General features: G+C 38.5%; 1 protein-coding gene across 3 annotated transcripts in view; it reads left to right on the plus strand.

Annotated features, from left to right (window-relative positions):
* Positions 1 to 22,766, plus strand: part of LOC121633567 (1-phosphatidylinositol 4,5-bisphosphate phosphodiesterase beta-1) — a 113,306-nt gene extending 90,540 nt beyond the window's left edge. The window contains exons 25-33 of one of the 3 annotated variants that reach the window (XM_041975670.1): positions 2,769 to 2,901; positions 3,031 to 3,087; positions 3,485 to 3,704; positions 4,621 to 4,789; positions 5,692 to 5,768; positions 5,872 to 5,961; positions 6,084 to 6,141; positions 6,337 to 6,423; positions 20,671 to 22,766. In XM_041975670.1, the coding sequence (XP_041831604.1) occupies positions 2,769 to 2,901; positions 3,031 to 3,087; positions 3,485 to 3,704; positions 4,621 to 4,789; positions 5,692 to 5,768; positions 5,872 to 5,961; positions 6,084 to 6,141; positions 6,337 to 6,423; positions 20,671 to 20,895 (1,116 nt within the window). In that variant the 3' untranslated portion in view covers positions 20,896 to 22,766. Of the gene's footprint in view, positions 1 to 2,768; positions 2,902 to 3,030; positions 3,088 to 3,484; positions 3,705 to 4,620; positions 4,790 to 5,691; positions 5,769 to 5,871; positions 5,962 to 6,083; positions 6,142 to 6,336; positions 6,424 to 20,670 lie in introns of those variants that run through there. The other 2 variants (XM_041975671.1, XR_006009091.1) reach the window with 2 other exon arrangements.
* The last annotated feature ends 263 nt before the right edge of the window (positions 22,767 to 23,029 follow it).

Genomic DNA, 23,029 nt, shown 5'->3' on the forward strand with positions numbered 1-23,029 from the left:
CATATTATCTAGCATGATAAATGAGGTAACTTGGGAATGTTTCATCAGTTCAACTGTTGTTTGATGATCAGTGTCTGATTTGACTAAAACTACAGATTTGTCATATTAAGACTGATTTCTAAGGTAATGTGTTCTCATAGAAGTTGTTTTGGACACAGCATCTGCTAAAAGGCTAAACAAGAAAATATAGTACAGGGGAGCTGGCTGACAACCTTACAGCTGACCATGCTTGGAGTTGAAGTAACTTATCTCACTAAAATAAGTAACAGGTTTTCCAAAGGGGGAATACTCTGTAGGTTGGCACAGCCCATGGTACTTGCTGTTTGAGTGCATTAAAAGAACACACATCATTCTGCCTCCAAGTTTAAATACATTTAATTTTTATGGGGTTAGGAGGAGATTTTATTAGGGGACCACTTTTTCCCAGTCATCCATGATAAACTGAACAAGAGCCACAGCTGTAGCAGTATTGTTGCCTCATCTTGTTGAGCTTCAACCTAATGTCAGTCTTCAGTCTGATATTTGGGATTTCTCCAGGTGGACAGCCTTTTGTTGTGACTGAAGCAAGCTTAATGTTAGATTCTTAAACCATGTGGAACAGAGTAGGCAAATGAAGTGATGCAGCCATCATGCTTAGTGCCTACTGTACAAGTCTGTGGGGGCAGTGCTATGATCTGGGTTTGCTGCAGTTGGTCAGATCTAAAAGGTTCTTAAAGAATCAGCTGATACGTGAATATACTGAATGACCAGGTTATTCCATCAATGGATTTTTTCTTCCCTGTTGGCACAGACATATTCCAAGATGACACTGCCAGAATGAGTGGTTCAGGGAGCATGAGACATAATTTTTACACAAAAATTGTCCACCATAGAGTCCAGACCCAAACCCCATTCAGAATCTTTGGGATGTGCTGGAGAAGAATTTGCACAGTGGTTGAACTCTTCAATACAAGAGCTTGCAACAGTGATTGGAAATAAATCTTGTGACATTGCACAAGCTTATTGAACCCGTGCCACATCAAATGCTGTCGTAATCAAAGCTAAAAGTGAATCTACAACATATTAGTGTGACCTTTTTATGTTTTTTCATGGCACCTTTTTTTTTTTTTTTTCTCTGGCCAGGTGGTGTATAAGTATATGCATGTGATTGATGAAACACAGAGTTTTGATAGTGGTTTCGTACAGAACAGTTCAACCCTGACTGAGACCGGTAATATAACTTCATGCCTCAGCTTTAACAGCAACATTTTAGCATCAGAGACTGAGCGTATTTACAGAAAATGTGATATTTTTTTGACAAAACACAAAAGACTGATGAAGAGTTTTATTCCTTCGCCATCGCCCCTTTACACTCTGCACTGAAAATGCACACACTTTGCAAATATAACTCTGGAATGTTTATTTAATACCATTTACTATTCATTAGTGCACTGCACTATGAAACGTTACAAATGGTGGCATTTCTGCACAACTTATGCTTTTTTTTTCTCAAACGTATAACACAGTTAGTATTTTGGAGCGTGAGAATCATAGATTTAGTGTGATGTGTTCTGTAATTTTATCCTTTTTTAATGTTAAGCTTCGGTTTCAGATAGTGCACCAGAATTTTGTTGTTTGCAGTATGCAATGAAAATAATGATCTTATCTCATTATTCTTTGTTTCAAAGCAGTAAGTGAGAGATATCTCCCACAAATGGCCAGCAACATTACATCAATAGCAATAGAAAAACAAAAGCTATATATATATATATTTTGTACTGAAATTATTAGTTTGTAAATAGGGATTTAGGGTAACAACCATTTAAAGCATTCTTGACCCAAGAATGAAAATAAAAGGCTAAAGAATTACATGTAATAACACATTTTATTTTACTTAAAAGCGCCTTTCAAAACACCCAAGGACACTGTACAAACGAACATTAAAATAGTTAAAAAACAATAAGTCCAAAACAAAACGGAACGGAGGACAACATAAAGATGGTGAGTGACTAGATGGCATAGGACTGTCTGAACAAATGTGTTTTGAGTTGTTATTTGAAGAAAGGGAAGAGAGTCTATGGTACATACATGTAGCATCAAATATACTGGTATTTCTGTAGATTTTGTGCTCTCACAGTTTATTAAATATTCTAGTTTTTAGGGTAATACAAGAGCAAAAAAAAAAAGAGATGCTATCTGAGGTGAGATGTGAGCCAAGGCAAGACAGGTTTGAGTTGGGCTTTTAGCAAAGGGACCTGGAAAGGAGAGTTGTCCCTTAGGGTCCTCTTTTATCTGCTTTGCTGGTTGATATGATTACCCACAAGGATTGCTGACGAAAAGATGTTTCATGTTGTGACCATGGCAACAGTGACCAAAAGAGGTAGAGTGTGGAAAGGCAGGGCTTAGTGCGGGGAGATAAAAGTAAAGACTGCAGACAAAAAGAAAAGGATCAATCTGGCTAGCATGATTAGAACAGAGATTATTTAAAATTACATTAACGTTTACAAGATAAGAGTGTACTCTATGTGAACTAACAGGAAATTAGCTGAGCATCAACACACAAAGCCATGCTAAGAGTGGGCTACCACAGTTATGTCTACAAACTGTCCTGCGGGATGCAAGTACAACAAGTGAGTTCTGAGAAGAAATGCAGCAACTACATTTTCAATTCAAGTAAAGAATAATTTATCATATATAGCAGATGTCTCTAACACTACATACAAAAACAGGTACTCCAGTGTCTTTACTACCAATGAAATGGACTGAAATGTTTCATGTTGTGGGTACAGGTGGAGGCAGGAAGTGACGCCCCTTCAGAATCTAAATTGGATCAGAGGACAGCGTTGCCGGCAGAGAATGGACTGCCACCCATTATTGCTCCAAAACCCCCTTCAGTGGGCAGCCACCAGTCCCAGTCTGCAGGTACTACAAAAACATAGAAATTAACTTCTTACTTGTAAATATAAAAGAGATACATTTCAATAAATTTCACAGATGTTTTATAATTTATTTTACTGGCTCCTTATTCAATCTGTGAACTTTTTTGGGGAGCAGGCTCATTGAAACCATCAGTGAAGACCGAAGACATCATGCAGAGTGTTCTCACTGGTAATATTATGTTCTCTTATCCTTTTGTAAACACTTAAGTGGTCTTTTATCTGTGGTTAGTGATTTTATTAGTTTGATGTTGTACTTACTTTGACATCACTTAAGCTTTTAAAATCCCAGGCTGATTAATTTTGGATGTCATGTACCTGGGTACTAATGGGAACATTTTAAACCCTAACTTTGTAACAAGAATATTCAGTAAACTATTCATGGATTCATTAGTCCTCCTTTTGTTGCAAGTTTTTCTCTTTTTCAAAATTTGCTTGCCTAGGGAAAACCACATATTAAATATACTTAAATTAGTATTTTGCAAATTATTATAACTATTTATGAAAAAACATGTTGTTATTCTACCTTTTGTCATCTATTTCTGTTGTCCTCTATCCTTTCTCTTCAGAACTAGAGGCTCAGACACTGGAGGAGTTGAAACAACAGAAGGGCTTTGTTCGAGAGCAGCGAAAACAATACAAAGAAATGAAGGAGCTGGTTCGCAAGCACCACCGCAAGACCAGTGAGATGATTAAGGAGCACACAGCTCGTGTATCTGAGCTACAGAGCCAGCATCAACGCCGGCGCTCATCCTTGCAAAAGAGCCACAAAAGAGATGGTAAGAAAAGGTAGGTAGACCCTCCGGCTTCTGATGTTCAGACTGTCCTATTTTTGTTTGCCCATTTCCAATATCTATATTCAAAAGGAATCCACATGAAATCAAGTCAATACAGCTGAGAAAAATTAGGGTTTTGGTTGTTTTACAGCAAGTTATTGAAATGTAGACACAGTGATGATAATATAGAGGCTTCAGCTGCCACTTAGCATTTTCAAAGAAAAGAGGAGGTTTTGGTCATCAGAGACAAAAAAGAACGTCCCATTTACAAGTGCATGTGAGCGTAATAACCACCGTTCTCCCTATACATCAAAGAAAAAGATAAGCAACACTCTAAAGTTATGCCACTCACTCCTCCTTTAATTTAAAACAAAGATCATTTCCAAGAGAACATTTTATCCAGTCCTACAATCTGTATTCCCTCTACAATCTCTGTATGCACCATCTGAGGCACAAATCAAGTTGTGTGAATACTATAAAAAGAAAACAATGCCACACATCAAGTGACTTGATATTACACTTTATACTATGTTGTATTTAGTCTACCATACAATCCAAATGCAGAGGTTCCTGTTTTGAGGAAGAAATGAAGGACTATGTGTAGACTGTGCAGCAGACTTGCTCCAAGCCTCTGGGACTTGTTTAGCTCTCACAGGATTGTCAATCACTTTCTTTTCAAAACTGCAATAACTGCAACAGGTGTGGTCCTCAGATGGATACCACACAATTCAAGCATGTTACTTTTAGAAAGTATTCATTCCATTTTTCTGAAAACTTTTCTCTTAAAAAGTTGTCGTAAAATATGCATGAATACATTTAAAAATCTAAAGTTATTAAAGCTCCCATTATAGCGGTTTCATTTATAGACTGACATACTGCCTACATTTATTGACTCATTACTTTAACTGTTATCCACTGTTTGTCTTCAGTCGCTCTGAACAATCCCTGTCAACATTGGACCAAGAACTGTTTGAGCTGGACCAGGAGTGCTCCCAGAGACTGGCGGAGCTAAAGGAGCAGCAGCAGCAGCAGCTCCTCACACTTCGCCAGGAGCAATATTACAGTGAAAAATACCAGAAGCGAGAACACATAAAGCAGGTACTCACTCAGAAATACATGCATATAAAAATGTTAGAGCAGCTGGGTTTTGTAAATAGCAGGAACAAAAATGAGTCTGTTACCGTGATTTCAAGGCTATATTTTTTTTCTTATAATACACTTTTTGTGGTAAAATAGTCTTAGATGATTAAGACATAAATATCAGTTTTATAGCTAATATTATGCCATAATGTCTTTTAAACTTGTCAGGTATAATTATGTTTTATATCATTAGCCTCTAATAGACTGAGAGATTAATTATGATGGGATGATGATGATGATTCTTTAACATAATGCTATGGTACCGTTTTTATGTTATTTTCTAGAGTTGTCGACTCAAGTCTTAGAAATCGGTGTACCCACATAAACATTACATGTGAACATACATAATGCAAACAAGTACATGCTGTTTGCATCAGAAGGTTAAACAGGTGCCACAAACTTGCAGTAGCTTGACCTGACTTGTTTGGATGTGCAATGAACTGACGGTTTCCCGCTGTCCTAAAGCTCTGAGAAGCCAGTGCTAATATGTCAAATCAATGCTGCAAAAACTCCAGGTCATCCCCCTGTAGAATATTACAGATATAAATTTGCTGCCTGTGTTCATGTTCTGTTGTATGGGGTGGAAAAATAAATATGTTCTGCTCTAGTGCATCTGCACAGTGAACACAGCTGAGGTGTCAGAGAGGTTTAGCCAAGCGAAAGGCAACAAGCACAGTGGATTGAGTTGTTTACCGATCTGATGTTTAATTATAATCAGAAACACAGCAAGTCTTGCTTCAGCTGAATGAAGTGTTAACTGAAGTAAACCCTGAATAACAGCAGATGTTTTCTGTCTCTCTTCACTCTGTGTCATAATTTTTGTCCCTTATTGTCTTTTTTTTGTTGTTGTTGCTCCCCAGTTGGTTGAGAAGCTGACAAGCATAGCAGAGGAGTGCCAGAGTGCTCAGCTAAAAAAGCTCAGAGACATCTGTGAAAAGTAAGGTTGCGTGTTGCAAACAACTTGCACAAACATATTCATACGAAGAAATACTAATAACATTTTAAACTTCCTTTGTTGTCATTTCTCCCACCATCGGTAGAGAAAAGAAAGATCTAAAGAAGAAAATGGACAAGAAAAGGCAAGAGAAGATCAACGAAGCCAAGTCTAAAGACAAGAATGTGACTGAGGAGTAAGTGTGTACCACACAGTACAAGTAATTTCCTGTGGTAGTCGGATGCTATTCTTTATTCACCACTAGATGTCACCACAGACTAAAGATGTTGCTTATTTGTGATTGGTTGCTCCACACAGGGAGAAGTTAGAAATCAACAGATCATTTGTCAACGAGGTGGTGCAGTATATCAAACGGGTAAGCTGGGTTATGGCTGCTGAATGTTTTTATATAGACTGATTTATATTAAACCAGCTGACTACATTTAAAAGTGTGCACTTGCTTTTCATTCCCATTTATATTCATTATTTCTCCGCTTGCACATATCTTCTATATTTGAGAGTATAGTTGTATAATAGATTACGTGTAAGCTGTGTGTTTATGTGTGTGCAGTTGGAGGATGCACAGAGTAAACGACACGAGAGACTACTGGAGAACCACAAGGACATTCGACAGCAAATCTTGGATGAAAAGCCAAAGGTGAGGCTGTATTTGAAAACACAGACATTTGTAATTTCTTTGCAGGAAATGTACTGGTGGGATCATGATTGCTCCATCATGCATTCAGTTAAATCCCAGAAAGAGTTCTGTTTGGTTTGGCATTGAATCAGGATGCTCAGTATGAAAGGCTAGTTCTTACACACTGTTCTTATATTCAAGAACATTTCTAAGTATAAGTATAAAATGGTGAATTCCAGACTTTTCATGAAAATGTTCTTGTGCTGTTGCTTAAGTAAACTAAGTTTAAGTTAATTTTTTAACACCTGTTTAAGCTGCTTGTTACAAATAGAAAATTAAAAATTTCAAGCGAAAAAATTAACAGCAATAATAAGAAGGATTTCCTATTTAGGATATAAACATCAGACTGGTAGACAGAGCATTATAAGTTAGTCTTTTTTAATCGAATTTACTAACTAATTTCTGAGGTACAGTGAATGCAATTTTTAAGTTGAAATCCAGTGGATATGTAGTTGCGGAAGCTGGATCATTTTACTCTTGAGCAGGTAGTGTGGTATAACAATCTCTTGCAATTCTGATCAATCTGAATACCTCATTACATGCGATATTCTAAGTGTTAGGCAGACCCAAACATGATGTTTAGAGTACACTATATGATTAGTCAGCAGCCCCAAATATATGTTCTCAAACATAACTCCAAGGCAACAATTAAATTGCATTATGAATCAAAATTCATGCCAATAGCTGGTTGCTTCACAGAGGTCGAAAATCATTTCATTAAATCCAAGTTGGTGGAGCGAAAAATATCAATATATGATGAAAAAATGTATGTTTAGTATGTTGCCTTTAAGGCTTCATACAATAATCACCCACTAGGTGGCGATGTGCACCAGACTTATTAGGATGCTGCACCTTGGATGCAATGATTTATACAGGACATTGGGGAATAAGCAGATTACATTGGCCCCTGATCACAAAATAAGTTGACTGATGTAGATATGTAGTTATGTTGATATCAAAATATGTCATCCAGGGTTTTGCTATCAACTGCTGCTGTGCTGTGTATGGTTGGGTTCAGGATTAATTGTATGATTATGTGAAAGAATAGTTTAAAAGGAGATTTATCTTGCTGCATCAGTTCTTTGCTTTTATTATGAATGCTCCCTGGAATCTACCTGCAATTCCAACACAATTTGCTCTAAACTACATGTCTTTTTTTATTTATTTAAGTTTTTTTTTTTTTTGTCAACTGGACACTTATGTGTGTTGATGATGGGTTTAGCAGTTCTGCTCTTTGCTTTTTATTTCCAACCATGTCACTGTCATTGTAGGACGATTTTGCTGCCACGAAGCATGGTAAGAAAATTGTTCCATCCCAGTGTTAAGCACTAATATGAAAGTATGGTCTATTAACATGCAGGCTAACACAATTGCGCTGCTGAGTGGCAAGGGTTTAAATACATCCCTGTATTGACAAAATCCTGTCAAATATTGCCATAATGCAAGATAGTCAATGAACTTGTTGTTATTTGTTATTATTGTAGCATTTAAGGTGTGATCTGTACAGCATGGCATCATTACATCAGAAGGGGTAGCAGATTGGCTTGCGTATTGTGAGATCACACCCCAGCTGTGTGCTTGGCTTTAATGCCCCCTGTCGATGTTTCCTTTGGCAAGATCCTCCATACCAACAGCGATTTGGCACATAGAATCATTTATGCAGACCAGTATTTATATTATCTTAAAATTACACTTGTCTCAGGATCAGTGATGTAAAAGACTTAAACCATCTCCAAACTCTGTTAGGAGGTATGGTTTTTTTAACATGGACTATACTTGTAATATGACACCTTTTTACTAATTATGAACATTACTAATGTCACACAAAGGTCATTGTGTCATTTACAGTATAAACCTGATGGGATTTTCTTTTTGTATGTTTTTTTTTAAAAGACATGCACAAATCGGATACCTTCTGCTATAGACAGCTCCATATCCACCTACACTCAAAGTGACAGATCCTTGTACCTTTGAAATCACTTGGAGTTGAGTGTGGGTGGTGCAGCACAGACATCCAGCTCAACAACTCACATACATTAGGTCTTCCACATTTCCATTATGCTGCTGTAGACAGAAATGAAGCATTGAGACTAAAGTACTGGCCAGAAGGTACTTCAAGAAGAAAACTGCAAGGTGAAATCATGTTTTTTTTCTACTTAAATTATAAACTATAAATTAATCAAGGTATAAAACTGCACTACTATGAATTGCTGCAGCTTCTTATCAGCAATATTATGATTCCAATTCATATAGTCAGCACAGACTTGGTATATAAACTTTGTGGATTGGTGCACATTGGAGTTGGATCATCCAATAATAGCAATAGGTATCCTTAGGAATGTCATCCTTTTAGTAATAATTATTCACACTTTCTACTCCACTGTCACAGACACTTTCTCAATAAAAATCTGGACAATGCCTAATTTAATTAGCTTGAACAAAGCTATTCCATGCTAATCAGCCATCTCTGCAATGTCTGTTCTCATGGAATGACTATAATCTGTATGCATAATAAGCTGATGTCAAAGGACACAACTCTGGAGACAGGTAGCAGTAGATACCCCAGGGTTATGTTTATTAAAAAAAATAAAATAAAACTAAAGATACTGCCCACAATATTATAATAACAGTAAATGATGCACCTCTGTTGCAGATTTTGCAGCTACATGGTATTAATGCTAAATCCTGTGACAAAATGATGCAAAGCATTCAGATATCATGTCTCAAAAGCCCATAGGAGTTAAATTAAAGACTGTAATCACTGAGAGCCTGACAGTGTCTTTCAGTGACAACAGTTTTCACACTGCCTCTCTCAGTCTATCACTGACAGCCCCTGGTAACATGTTTTAATTCTGCCACTTTTTAGCTACCCTGATTCCATGTTTCACTTTCTCACCAGTTGTTTACATGAATGCATTCAGCTACATTAAATCTATTTTCAGTACTGGTTAATAGCATGTGAATGTGTCCTTGAGCAAGTCACTGAATCCAAAACTGCTCCCACTGAGCAGGTCATCAGCCTTGATAGCAGCTCCATTTGTGTATGGTGAATACGGAGCATTGTTAAAAGATTTAGTTATTAATCAACTCACTGTGGTTAAAGCTCCACAAATTTGGAGATATGATCACCAACTACAGTTAATTCAGTTAGCTTACAAATTATATTATTCATTTAGTCATTAGAATGTAAATGTCAGCTGAGAGACATTAACAGAAAGCACAGAAACAACAACAAAACCAAAACAAAATAACATGTCATGTGCTCCTGTATGTGTTAATGGATAAGAGCATATAAATTTAGCTGGGATAATATAGAAATATTGTGGAATATATCAGTCTTTTAATTTAAAAAAGAAAAAGATCATTCAGACTCTTGCATACAGTTCTGACCCAGTTTCTTCTCTGGGCTCAGAGCAGCCACTAATGGACATCTATAACCATCCCTGGTGGAAACCCTGAGTGCTGCATGGCCCATTGCAATAGTATTTGTGTGCGAACACGTATGTACTCACACACACACGTGATATACCAACCTAAAAACCTGCTGCAGTCCAATTAACTCATGCTCAATCCTCAATAGGCACAACTTCTAAACAATGTAAAGCTGAGTGGATGTGACTTGAGAAATTTGTCATCCACACTCCGACTTGAACTCTGTGAATATCTGTAAGATTCTAAGGTCACATTTGATCATAGTTTGAGGATTATGCACTGGATTAAACCAGAGAGAGGGGAGCAAAAGAGACATGACATGGGGTGTTGTCACTCCCAGGATGTGCACTCAGGTGTTGCTGTCCTGTTAATGAGCCAATCAGAACGCACTCTAGGAATCAGCAGCACACAGCACAGTGATGAAAGCAGTTTTCACACACCTCCAGACCCTTTATTTTGGCATGTTGCTTCTTCTTGTAAAGGTCAAATTGCTGTGTATCCAAATAAGCACAAACGTCCTTGCTACAACTGAGATTTCACAGTTTAGAATATTGATTGACAAATTATTAATATCCTAATTACTAAGAGCTGATGTGCTTTGTATTGAACCTTTTAGAAATACACTGGTAACATTCTTGCCTGCAGCATCATAGGTAATGATCTGATCACACATTTGTTCAATCTAAACACAAGAAAGACACTTAATGAAAAAGATTTCAGGGTTTATAAGAATCTAAAAGCTAACTATGTCGTCATTACTGAGTAGTACCCTTCCTTTCCACACAATTTTTGGTAGAGAAAGAGGATGAATTTTTGTGGTGACATGGCAATATGTTTCTCAGTATAGTGCGTAGGTGTTAATGTGTTGTGTCAATGCACGTTATCATGTAGTACACATACCGTTAGTTTCTTTTGTAAATGAAAAGAGAACATCTTTTTTATGGTGTCTCCCTACTGTGAAATCCTTAAATAAACACAATGCCACACATATAGGTGTGCACATACGCCTTCGTTCATCAAGCAGGAGTCCTGTGCAGTCGTCATGGAAACTCGGATCCCCCACTCACCTCCTCCCCACCTCTCATATCCTCCTCTATCCATCATGACTCTCTGCAGTCTGTTAATTTGGAACTGAGTCCTCATGACGCCATCCTGGAGATGCTTACTGGAGGAGGAGGAAACCAGCAAGAGCAGGAGGAAGAGGAAGAGGAGAAAGGATGAAGAAAGAGAGAGCAAACAGGTTGGAGGACACATGGAGATCTTGAGCTGAATAAGAACCAAGCAAGCCTTTTTTAATGTCCCTCTTTCAGTGGCTGGTGGAGGGGTGGCCACCATGTTCCTTCATCACAGACTTTGATCTGCATCATCACTCCCTGGTGTGATTGCATCAATAATGCACTTGTGTGCACATGCGCGCACATACACACACACAATACCCAGAGGGAACACTGAGTACAAACCAAAGGCAGTGAACTAAAATCCATTGTCCATGTGTGAGTGTGTGTACACGTTACACGCTTGGTTACTCTTCTGCTCTATTATGCTAGCTGCTATTTTAGATCAGTGCACGAGTGTTCATTATGTATGCCCACATGTGCTAATGAAGCTCTCAGGGGTTGTGCTCTGGCTAAGGAACATTCACTGCTGAACTCTTGGAAACTGTTCATGGTTCAGTTCAGTTTTTGAAGATTTACTGAGAAGACACCATTAATGAGAAAGTAAAGAAAAGGTGAAAACGGTCTAAAGACTTTTGTCAAGGAAGAAGCAGTGAATAAAAATGGATGATAAGTGATTAAAAGAATATATTTTGGGCTACATACTGCAATATAATAAGCCCATTTTGTACAGTGACAAAAAGTTGGTTTAATAAACTTAACAGAAAAAGTAAGAAAAATTGTGTTTGGACGACTATTTCTTCCTTTTACTGATTTGTGTTGTTTCATATGTCGCTGGAAAGCCTGATTAGTCACCTATAAAACATGGTGTAACTTGTAAAAAGCTAAATAAAGCTAAATATGTGGGTAGTGCCTTTTAAAAGAATCTTTTTTTTTTTTTTTTTAGTTATTTTCGTGCTGGTATTCACTCTTGTTTTGAGATTCAAGTGCTGCCAGGTGTGTCAGTCACAGATGACTGACATCTGATTGGTACCTAACTAGTAGACAGACACATCAGAATGATATTGGTAATTTTATATCTCCAGAATGTGACACCTAACTTTATCTTCCAGGATGACAACACTTCCCCACAGAGCCAGGATCATTACAAAGTATCCTCAGAACTTAGATGGTAGAGAGAATGGAATGGTCTGCCATGACTTTAGATCTTAACCCAGTTGAACACTTGTGAGATAAGCTTGGGTTACTATACTTGTGACCAACACAACCACACTAGTTGGCTTTTAACAACTCCTGGTTGAGGAATGGGATTTCATCCCACAGTAAAATGTGGCCAGGCTGGTGATCAGTATGAGGAGAAGGTGCATGGCTGTTGTGGCTGTGTAAGGATCTTCCACAAGCTACTGAGGTCCTTAACAGTGTAAAGTATAAAAATGATCTACCAATATTACCAATTTCTGTTGTTTTTTTTTTCCCCCTATTTCTGTAGGAGAAAGTAAATGGTCCGTATTTATAAAGCGCTTTACTGTATCTGGAATTGTACCCAAAGCACTTTACATCATACACCATATTCACCCATTTACGCACTGAAGGCAGAAGCTGCCATGCAATTAGGGGTTCGGTGTCTTGCCCAAGGACACCTTGACATGAACTCGACTTGGCTGAGGATCGAACCGGCAACCCTCAGATTACAAGACGGCCGCTCTACCTTGCCGAGCCACGCCACCCCTAATCAACCAATTCACCAAGAAACTCAAAATGAGAGTGTGTGTGTCTGTGTGTATGTATACAGTTTTACAAAAAAAAAAATGTTTTCATAAACTTAGTTCTGTCCAAAATCTAATTATCTCCAAGGCCATCCTTGTGAATCACAGGAATTTCAGTGCCAGCATCTCAAAGCAGACATTGCACATGGTTGGTTCCCATGGACACTGACTATGGAGGCCTCCACTTCTCTTGACAGACACAAGTACTTGATTAGCCTTTCTAAAAAGTTAACCTTGACAAAGAGGAAGGTTATTTTTGTTGTTGTTGTTCATTTAGTGGTAAAGACAACTTTCAAGAACCTCATCCACACACTCAAGGTTGTTAATGGAAGTGTAATGGTAAGGGATTTTTTTTGTCATCCTGTAGAAATAGATCTTTTCCACAGAAATCAGGAGCATCTAAAACAGACTTAGAGTGTGAACATGAGATTGCTGGATGAATGTGTTATTAACTATCAGATATATAAAACATCTTGGTGTTTTGTTTCAGTTGCTACAGCATAAAGCAGTAGATAATCTTTTACATTTTGCATCCTCAAGTTGGATTTCACACTTGAATTTAGAGCAATGAAATATCACTGGACACATTACATGGTTAACCTTTTGAACCAATCCTTTTAGGGGAACCACTTGTGATTGCACATACATAGTACAGCAATGCAGGACTTTTCTTTCTTTTTCGTTTTTATTCTTGGACCTTAAGAGAGTAGTCAAAGAAAAACTCCTGCAAAGCGGTTGATAAATTGTCTGAATAGTCAGGGAAAGCCACTGACACACACACACACACACACACACACACACACACACACACACACACACACACACACACACACACATACACACACACACACACACATACACAAAGAGAGAGATAGTAAAAGAAAAAGGAAGAATCCAGATTCCTCTCACCAGTAGCTACTTTCATCTCTCCTTGGGTTTTGCTCTTGCATCTAACTGCTGTTGTTTATTTTCACATTTATGTCCCATCAAGTAGAAAGAATATAAATGAAGGAATGCTGTTTGCTGTGCTATCTGCTCTTTCACATACATGCACACACACACACACATTTAAATTTAATGTGCCTATAATGATGAGAAGGCTGTGACCAGGTCTTGTCTCTTGGACATGGATCCTACGTTTAACCTTTTTAGACTCCTGGATGACCCTAAGGTCAGTGCACTTTCACCTGTGCGTGACACTCAGTGAACTGTAAACCTGGTCTTCAAAGGGTTTTAATTTTTTTTACATTCAGCTTCACTGATAGGATCTGAACATGAACTGATTTAAGACAAGACAAGGCACTGCTAGCAAAGCTGTACGCTGTACATGTAGTGCAGCACTTTGCTGGTTGGTTATGTCACAGCTCAAAGCAAAGAATTAATTTGGCTCTTTGGAGGCCTTCTCTGTTTCCCTCGATAGCTTCTCAAAATGAGGACAGCTGGTGAAGAAGGTCACTCAGTGTTGTATTTTAAGAAATGCAGAAATGTGTATGTGCACATGTGAGTGTATGTGTGTGCATGTGGTTTGTTGACAGATGACAAGTCTCCAGAGACGAGAAACACATTTTAAAGTTGGCTGGGTAATAGCTGGTGATGGTGGGTGTCCAAACAGAAACTGAACACACTCCCAGGAAATATGCAGAAGTTTGTGCACACTTGGTTATGAACAGTTAAATAAGTCAAAGATTACTTGATTTCTAAAAAACAAAGTTAAAAAAATATTTTATTTAATATTTTAAGCAAGATTACAGTCTCAGAAGTGTGTTTTTTTTGTTTGTTTTTTTTAATGGAAAAGGTCTCAAGGGAAGATTTATGGCACCATAAACGGTCAGTGACACTCACTTTGGCAATTATCACAGCTTATAAATACTTCTTGTTGCCAGCTAGAAGTCTCAGGGGACCTTTGCTCAATCTTTCTGCAAAAGGCTTTAGATTCTGAAAGATTATTGCACGCACTGCACCCTTTCAGTTATATCCAAGGGGTTTTGTTGATAAATTTGGGGTGTCATGATGCCAACTGCAAGCCCTTCAGCTTTTATCTCAAGATGTTGTGGACTTTTAGGTGTGTTTGGGATCACTATCATGTTGGAACTATCCTCCTTCCAGTGTCAGCTGGATGGCTACATGGCTATAGTCCTCTCTCAAAGGATCCCCATGCTAATGACATGCTAAAGCCCACAGCATGATTAAAACACCTCCATATATAACAGAGAGCTGTCCTTTTAAAGAAATGCTGCACCAGTGTTTCTTCAATTATGATCTTATTCACTGCAATGTGTTGCTGCTGTTTTAGCATTATTAGAATCATACTTAAAATAAAAATGGAAAGATCAGATCAAGACCATTCAAAATGAGGTTCAGTAGTGTTTGTGGCCTTCATGTGCCTGTATGCACTCCCTACAACGTCTGGCCATGCTCCTGATGACACGATGGATATTCTCCTGAGGAATCTCCTCCCAGACCGGGATCAGGGCATCAATCAACCTCTGGACAATCTTTGGTTTTACTACGTGAGGCTGAGCATTGTTATGCATCAGAAGGAGCACAGATCCCATTGCAGAAGCATATGATCTGACAAGGGTCTGAGGATCTCTTCCTGCAGTTAGCATATGGAGGCCTTTGCTACCCTCCAAGGAAATGCCTCCTGAACCATCACTGACCCTCTGCCAAACAGGTCATGCTGGAGGATGTCACAGGCAGTAGAAGGTTCACCACAGTCTCCTGGCTCGCATGTTGGACCGTATATGCTCAATGTGAACCTGTTCTCATCTGTGAAGAGCACAAGGTGCATATGGCAAATCTGCCAATCCTGGTATTCTCTGACAAGTGAGCACAGGCCCCACTGATGGACGTGGGGCCCTAATACCACCCTCATGGAGTGTGTTTCTGACAGTTTGAGCAGAAACATGCACATGAGTGGCCTAATTGGAGGTCATTTTGCAGAGCTCTGGTAGTGCTCCTCCTGTTCCTCCTTGCACAAAGCAGCAGATAGTCCTGCCGCCGAGTTGTTGTCCTCCACGTCTCCTGGTATACTGGCCTGTCTCTTGGTATCTCCATGCTCTCCACACTGTGCTGGGAGACATAGCAAACCTTCTTCCCACAGTACACATTGATGTGCCATCCTGGATGAGCTGCACTACCAGGACTACCAGCACTGCCTCATGCTACCTTTAGTTGTGAGGGCACTAGGAAAATGCAAACATGACCAAAAAATCGGAAGGATGAGCACAGGGAAATGTTCTGTGGCTACCACCTGTAGCACCATTCCTTTATAGGGATTGTCTTTCTAATTGCCTCTCATTTCCACCTGTTGTCTGTTCCATTTGTACAACAGCAGGTAAAATTGTTTCACAATCAGTGTTAAATCCTAACTAGACAGATTGATATCCCAGAAGTGGGACTGACTTTAAGTTACATGGTAATGATTATGTGTTTCCTTTATTTTTCTTGAGCAATGTACATAAAAGGAAGTATTTTTATTGTATAGCAACAGCTTTCATCTATTGTGGCATGGATCTATGTCATTCAGGCTTCAGGGATTAAATGTTTAGGATTTAAGATATGTTTACCTTTGAAAACTCTTTCTTGAGGGTTCTTTTTACAGTCAAACAGCGAGGATATTTGTGGGTGCACAAAAAAAACATTCCAGAGCATGATAAATCCTCCTGAAAATCTTTTGCCATCAGAGATTTTGATTTAGCTTTCCAGAAATGCTGCTCTTATTTTTTTAATGTACTACAAACCTTAACTTGAACTTTTCCTTTTTGCTTTTGTCCATTACTTTTCTAAAGACATGTAATCTGACATTTTTATTCAACTTTCTCCAGCATTGTGTCTGTCAGATATTTTTAATTATCCATGTTGTAGCTGGTTAGATTGCAGGAACAAGGTTAGAATGTTTGAGTAGTCATTATTTATTAGGCCTTGAATTCATATCACATAGCCTTTCTTAAAGATTAATATATTCAATAGACCTAACAAGTTGGTCAAGGTCTCAGACTGTGGTATAAGTTAACAGAGAACTCCATTTGTTTGGGTTATTTTAAGGTTTATCCTCTCTTTTGTGTCTTTAAAACCATAAATTGTACTCTAATCTGGCTTACAATGAAAGAACAAAAAGAAAATCTTTATGTAAGGGTTAGGGTTAATATTTAATGTTTTTTGGAGATCAGGTCAGCTGCAGTTGCTTTATAAATTTGAAGGTTTTTTGCCTGAAGCTGTCACACTACACGTTATTGAAAAAGCACTTAGAATATACATGCAAATACACAGTTCAGCCAGACCTTGAGCTAGTTTGACTATTTTTTGTTTGATTTGGTTTTTTTTATTAGCATGACAAAAATTAACACAAATGTCAGATGAAAATTTCCCTAATGCCTTCTCTCTATTTCATCTACACCTGTGACTTCTTCACTGTCAGACTTCAGAGATAACATATATATGGTGTGTGTGTGTGTGTGTGTGTGTGTGTGTGTGTGTGTGTGTGTGTGTGTGTGTGTGTGTGTGTGTGTGTGTGTGTGTGTGTGTGTGTGTGAAATATTGCAGCTCTAGCTGTCTGTTTCTTAATTCAGCCATCTCTGTCATTCACTGAGACTGTTTGTAACCCAAGCTGTGTCTGTTGTGAGAAGCAAGTGCTGTCTTCATCACTCAGCACCCCAGCACTCTGTTTGCTACCAAGCTGTTGATTGCATGGAGAATACACACACACACACACACACACACACGATTTGAAAGGTGCCTGCCACTCCTCAGTCTTCTCTGCCCTCTGCTCCCACCACCCTCTCCTGAGCCAGGGTGGCATCAGATGGGAGAAAGATGACAGCTTTAATCAGAGGGTGTTTGTGCATCAGAGGGGTGAAAACAGGCAGCACATGCACAAACACACGACCGTGCACACAGAAGGTGTATACTGTCCCACCCTCAATTAGGTCATGTGCAATGCAGAGCAAGGAGGCGAAGTAGAGCTGTGGTGTGTCTTTAGCAATCTGGTTTTGACGTGCTGGATGTCTGTGATGTGAGACCCACAGAGAGAGTGAGAAAGAAAGGCAGAAAGAAAGAGGAAAAGAGCGAGGGAGAGAGATGTGAAAGGGAGGAGGGCATGTTTCAGAGAAGGTGACCTTGTAATGCAGAGCTTAGTGGGGGTTTGAGCAGGTGCTGCTGTAGGGCTGCTGCTCCAAAACATCAGGGAGACACAAGTCAAGAGCTGTCTCATTTCATACAGAAACAACCTGCATCACACACTGTAGATAACCTACTGGAGCTGTCTGCCTGATAGACTCTGCAGTTTCACTTCTCAGAGCATGCAGCTTCAAATGTAGAATTGATAACATGTCATGTTCGATACACACACAAGCAGCAGTGTTAAATAGAGTACAAAATGGAGATTTGAGCTGCAGGTGCTGGAGGAGTTACATAAAATGGAAATAGTGCATGAACTTTAATACATCATAAATTGTGAAAATATTTCTTTGAAACTGGATAATCTTTGATTTATAAAATGCTGCATGAAAAAGTGAAACTGAGTTTTGTCAGCTGATTGTTAGGATTTACTTTTCCCTACAGAATATCCACAGCTCAGGGCTCAGCAGTAGAAGTTTCATTGTAAACCTGTTGCTCTATTTCAGTGATTCCCATCCCTGGTCCTCAAGGCACACTCTCATGCAGGTCTTAGATGCCTCCCCTTAGCAGACTTGTGCAGAACTTGTCAGAGAACCATTTAATTCGAATCAGGTGTGTTGCAGCAGAGAGACATCTTAACCTGCATGATAGTGTGCCTTAAGGACCAGGGTTATGAATTACTGCTCTATTTGATCTTTCTTTTCATTTACAAGAAATATCCTTTTGGATATGATTTAATATTACCGCTCATTCTTGCTCTGATCACATTATATACTGCTGCTTTGTCAAGATGCCTTGGAATTACAAAAGCAAAAAGAATGTCTTTTTCCAACTGTAGCTAAACAGTTTATTTCAAGGTCATTGTCTAATAAGCAGGATTCATTAAACCACAGTTGTTTCTTAAACTAAAAGTGTTTAGTTTGTTCATAAACTCTCTCCAAAATGACACCTTAGTGTGTGTTTTCAGCATGGAAGTACATCCCTCAGTGTGTCTCTGGGTGTGAGCCCTGGAATGAAAGCAAGAGGAATCTGATACTAATATGACTCAATATTAGTAACTCATTCTTTATTCAATTAATCAAAGATTGATTAAGAAAAAGAAAGTTTAAAGTGCTCACATAAATTTGATGTCCAGACAGCAATTAAAACAGTTATGTTTTTACATTTTATGCAATGCTCTCAAATTAAATTGATTTGCCTTCTTATAGACTGAAGTGTACGGGTCTTGAAAGTTTGCAGTCGATTGCAACGATTGCAGTTGACACCTATTGCCAGTTTTCTTAATTCTCATTAATTTATTATTATTTTATTTTTTCTTAAAGATTCATGTCTTCTTTTTAAAGCTGTAAATTCAGTCCTGGCCTCTGGATGCTACAGAGGGTGTTGTTAAGTTGATTAAGGAAAATTCAGCTTAATAGTTTTTATCTGACCAAACATCCTGCAGGTAGTTTGTGCAGATTTATAGCATCAGTTTTTGCTCTGACTTTGTCCATCATGCAGTTCAGAATGTGTTCGTTGTTCAGTTAGAGGCTAGTAATAATGCTGACGTGAGCTGTAAGACTCTGACACCATTCAACTTAGCAGCTTTTCGTTTTAATTACTGCCCTCCCCTGGGAGCTAGTCGAGTAGTTAAACAGAAATCAGCATTACAGCAATTATTGGCTCACAATGAAATGAATACAATCTTGTCATCTGTAATCATTGGGGGCGTCTTTGCCTCGGAGACAACAGCTTCTCCTTTCTATTCCTCAGCAGTGAGAGGGAGTATATAGTCCATGGGTAAAAAAAGGAATTCTGGTCTTCTTCAACACACAAACTTCAACACTTAAGTCTGTGAAGATCATCATATTAGAAGACCACTTTCTACTTTAACATTTATCTCATCTTTATGGTCCTGAATGCAGATGTCTTTAAAGCAGCTCTAATGGGGTCGTTCATACTGATAAGCCCACTGAGAGTTATTATGCAACTCTGCAGTTTCCGTCAGCTCTTTCAGCTCATTGTTTTGGTTGGAAGACCCTCAGTGTAACTCTGTGGTTGACACTCACAGCTGCAGCATCATCATACATACCCAACTGTCCAAATCTTTGTCTGTCTACTTATTTACAACATCTGTCCATATATAGTATGTCTCCACTGATAGTGGTTAAATTATTGTTTCCATTCACTAAAGTAATAAAGTCATTTTGAAATTAGATTGGCTCTAAAATGAAAACGGAGTTGGTTCTAAAAGCTCTGTTGTCTAGGAAGAAAATAATCAGAAGATGTTAACTCTTGTACAGCACAAGACTGTATATATATATATATATATATATATATATATATATATATATAAATGTCTGTGTGTGTGGTTGTTGTGGCTGTATAACATGTGTAACATGTGGTTGTTATACATGCTAATTCCTGTATGTGTCAAACTGTCCTTGTCAAGCAGGCAACACATGATTAGTCACTTTATTTTCCTCTGGGGATTTTTTTCTTTCCAAGCTGTCAAAGCAGAAGGGGAAATAAAAACAAAGCTAACCTTTATGTGCATGAGGCGTTTGTTTCATGCACAATCCAACAAATTCAGTTATGATGTTTGAAAATAGTTTTTCCATCATATGTACACAAGCTGGACCTTTCTCTGTCTTGAAAAACTCTGCAGAACTCTTGAAGTAGAGCAGCAGATACATTGTATAATGTACACTAAGCAATGTATACAGGATCAATCTTTTGCTTGTGTTCTTTTTCCTCACTTATGAAGCTAATATGTGTTTTCTTCCTTTCTTCCATAGCTGCAGAGTGATCTGGACCAGGAGTATCAGGACAAGTTTCGACGGCTACCTGTGGAAATCCAGGAGTTTGTTCAGGACAGCAGCAAGGCCAAGCTTAACGATGACACCGTCCAGGGACACCTTGTTGCATCCTCAACAACCGAGAAGCTCAACCACAAAGCATCACAGTCTGAGGATGACATGGAAGAGGGCTCATCAGAACGAGTCTACGACACAGCCCTTTAGGGATTTAACCTTTGCTTCACACTGGGACACTTTTTGGTCAACGTGGTTGTAACCAGAGATCTGAAAGGAGACTGCCCCAACTTTGGTCCATAGTTTAACCAATGGGAGGATTAGATCAAATCTGAGCCTGAGTTGGTGAGTAGAGGTCCCCTCTGCGTAAAGTGGAGTCTTGTTCAGAGAACTGTTTCATAAATAGTACTTTTTTCTGTGTTTGTTTGTTACCTGTATGTTGTCGTCTCTTTCGGTACGGCCACAGGATGTGTTACATAACACTAACCATTTGCAGGAATAACTTACTTGAACTATTGCACAGAGAGAATAGTTTGTTTTTATTATTTTTATCATGAAGTTGTGGTGGTTAGAGAGATGTGCTGTGCCAAGGTTTGAATTGTATCACAGTGGATTGTCAGTGGAGTCAACTTGCACTGTAAAGAAACCTTTATATTCAGCCTTTAAAGCTTCCACTTTAGTAAATTTAACTTCACCTTTCATGTTTGCACTGAAGACTCACTCTATACATGACTGTGTAACTCTTATTTTAACCGAGAGGCACTGGTGGCTTCCTGGTTCTCCATTTTGTTCTCACAGAACTAAGCCTATGTGTTGCTGCTATATTTTTTAAAACCATCATTTTGTTTAGTGTGATATTTGGCATAGTAATGTGATGCAGTGCTCTTTCTTACTTTCTTTGTTTTGGCCAGTTTTTAACAACTTTGCAGCTCTGTGTGCAAGAGTTGCGTGCAACTCTGTTCTGAGAAGAAGAGAAGGGAATGTTTCTTGTAGAGTATCTGCATGTATTTGAACAACTGTAAATGTTACTGTAACTCTGTAGCAGAGATGTTTATTAATGTAAATCTATTTTCTCTGGTACATTTTGACTGAACCTGCTAAAGAGCTGACCCATTATGGCTTGATACATCACTGTGGAATAAGTGGAATGGGACTACGTAACATCACCCCCTGTGTTTTAGCTCTGTTGGTAGCTTCCATAAGTGGATAGGTTTCTCATTGTATTCTTTTACCTTTGCCCCCTTAAACTCAAACAGTCAAACCAGGAAATTCAAACAAAAGTGGATCCTGTTGCAGTTTTATAGAAGTGCACTTCCTCTTTACTGACTCTTTTGTGCACCTATGCATGCACTCAGAGCAGGTGCCCCAAATCATAAAAAATGTGTCTCCTACTGACATTATCTGGGATATTTACACTCAACCAGAAGCTTTGTGAAACTATAGGGAAATAGTTCAGTTATGGTGCAACAAACCCCAAACGCTCAGTTTACAGCTACCTGACACCAGCATTGACTGGATTTCTTCCTCTTTAACATGAATTGTGCCCATTCAGTTACTATAAGGAAGTGCTTTGACTTCCCAAATGTTCAGTGCCATCTGATTCATGAGATATCAACTAAACAAGCTGAAAATGAAGGATAACCTGACACATTAGTGCAGACTACATTTGAAAACGATGACATTGATGTGAGAGTCCTGTGCCTTTGACTGGGTTTTCCATGTTTGATGTTGAATGTGTGAAATGCACCTCTGTTTAAATTGACTTTTTTTATTATATTATATTGTAAGAAGCTGTCTGGTGTTGAATAGACCGTGTGCACTTTTTAGTACAGTACCACTACTGAGTAATACTGAGCTTGTGGCAAGCAGTATTTGACAAGTGTCTCATAAGAAAAGGGAGGCATTTCTATTTTATGTCTTGAAACACTTTATTTAACAGACCCCCCTCTCATGAACTTAAGTGTATGCACTCTGGAAATGTTAATGTATGTATGACATAAAGGAAAAATCACGAAGTCAAGTAAAAAATATAGTGTAAAGGGATCTTGCTTGTAATTAAAATAAATGTGGCTATTATTGTACTTTGGAGTGTGGTGGTGTGTCTTTTGCTATTTCATTGGTCAGCTTAATATTGTGTTCTATGTATGTGAAATATTCTAAAATAACATACATAAGTTAACAGTTTTTTAGTTGCTTTTGGTATCAAATATGAAACAGTTCTCAAGTTTGCACTGTGTTTGCCTTAAAATGTGTTGTTGTTGCTGTCTTGTGCCTTCTTATGTGTCTTGTGTAAATTGAGGTTACAATGTTAACCCACAGTCTTTGCAATACGACAAAGCCTGGT

The sequence above is a fragment of the Melanotaenia boesemani genome, chromosome 22, assembly GCF_017639745.1.
Source record: "Melanotaenia boesemani isolate fMelBoe1 chromosome 22, fMelBoe1.pri, whole genome shotgun sequence".
Lineage (NCBI taxonomy): Eukaryota > Metazoa > Chordata > Actinopteri > Atheriniformes > Melanotaeniidae > Melanotaenia > Melanotaenia boesemani.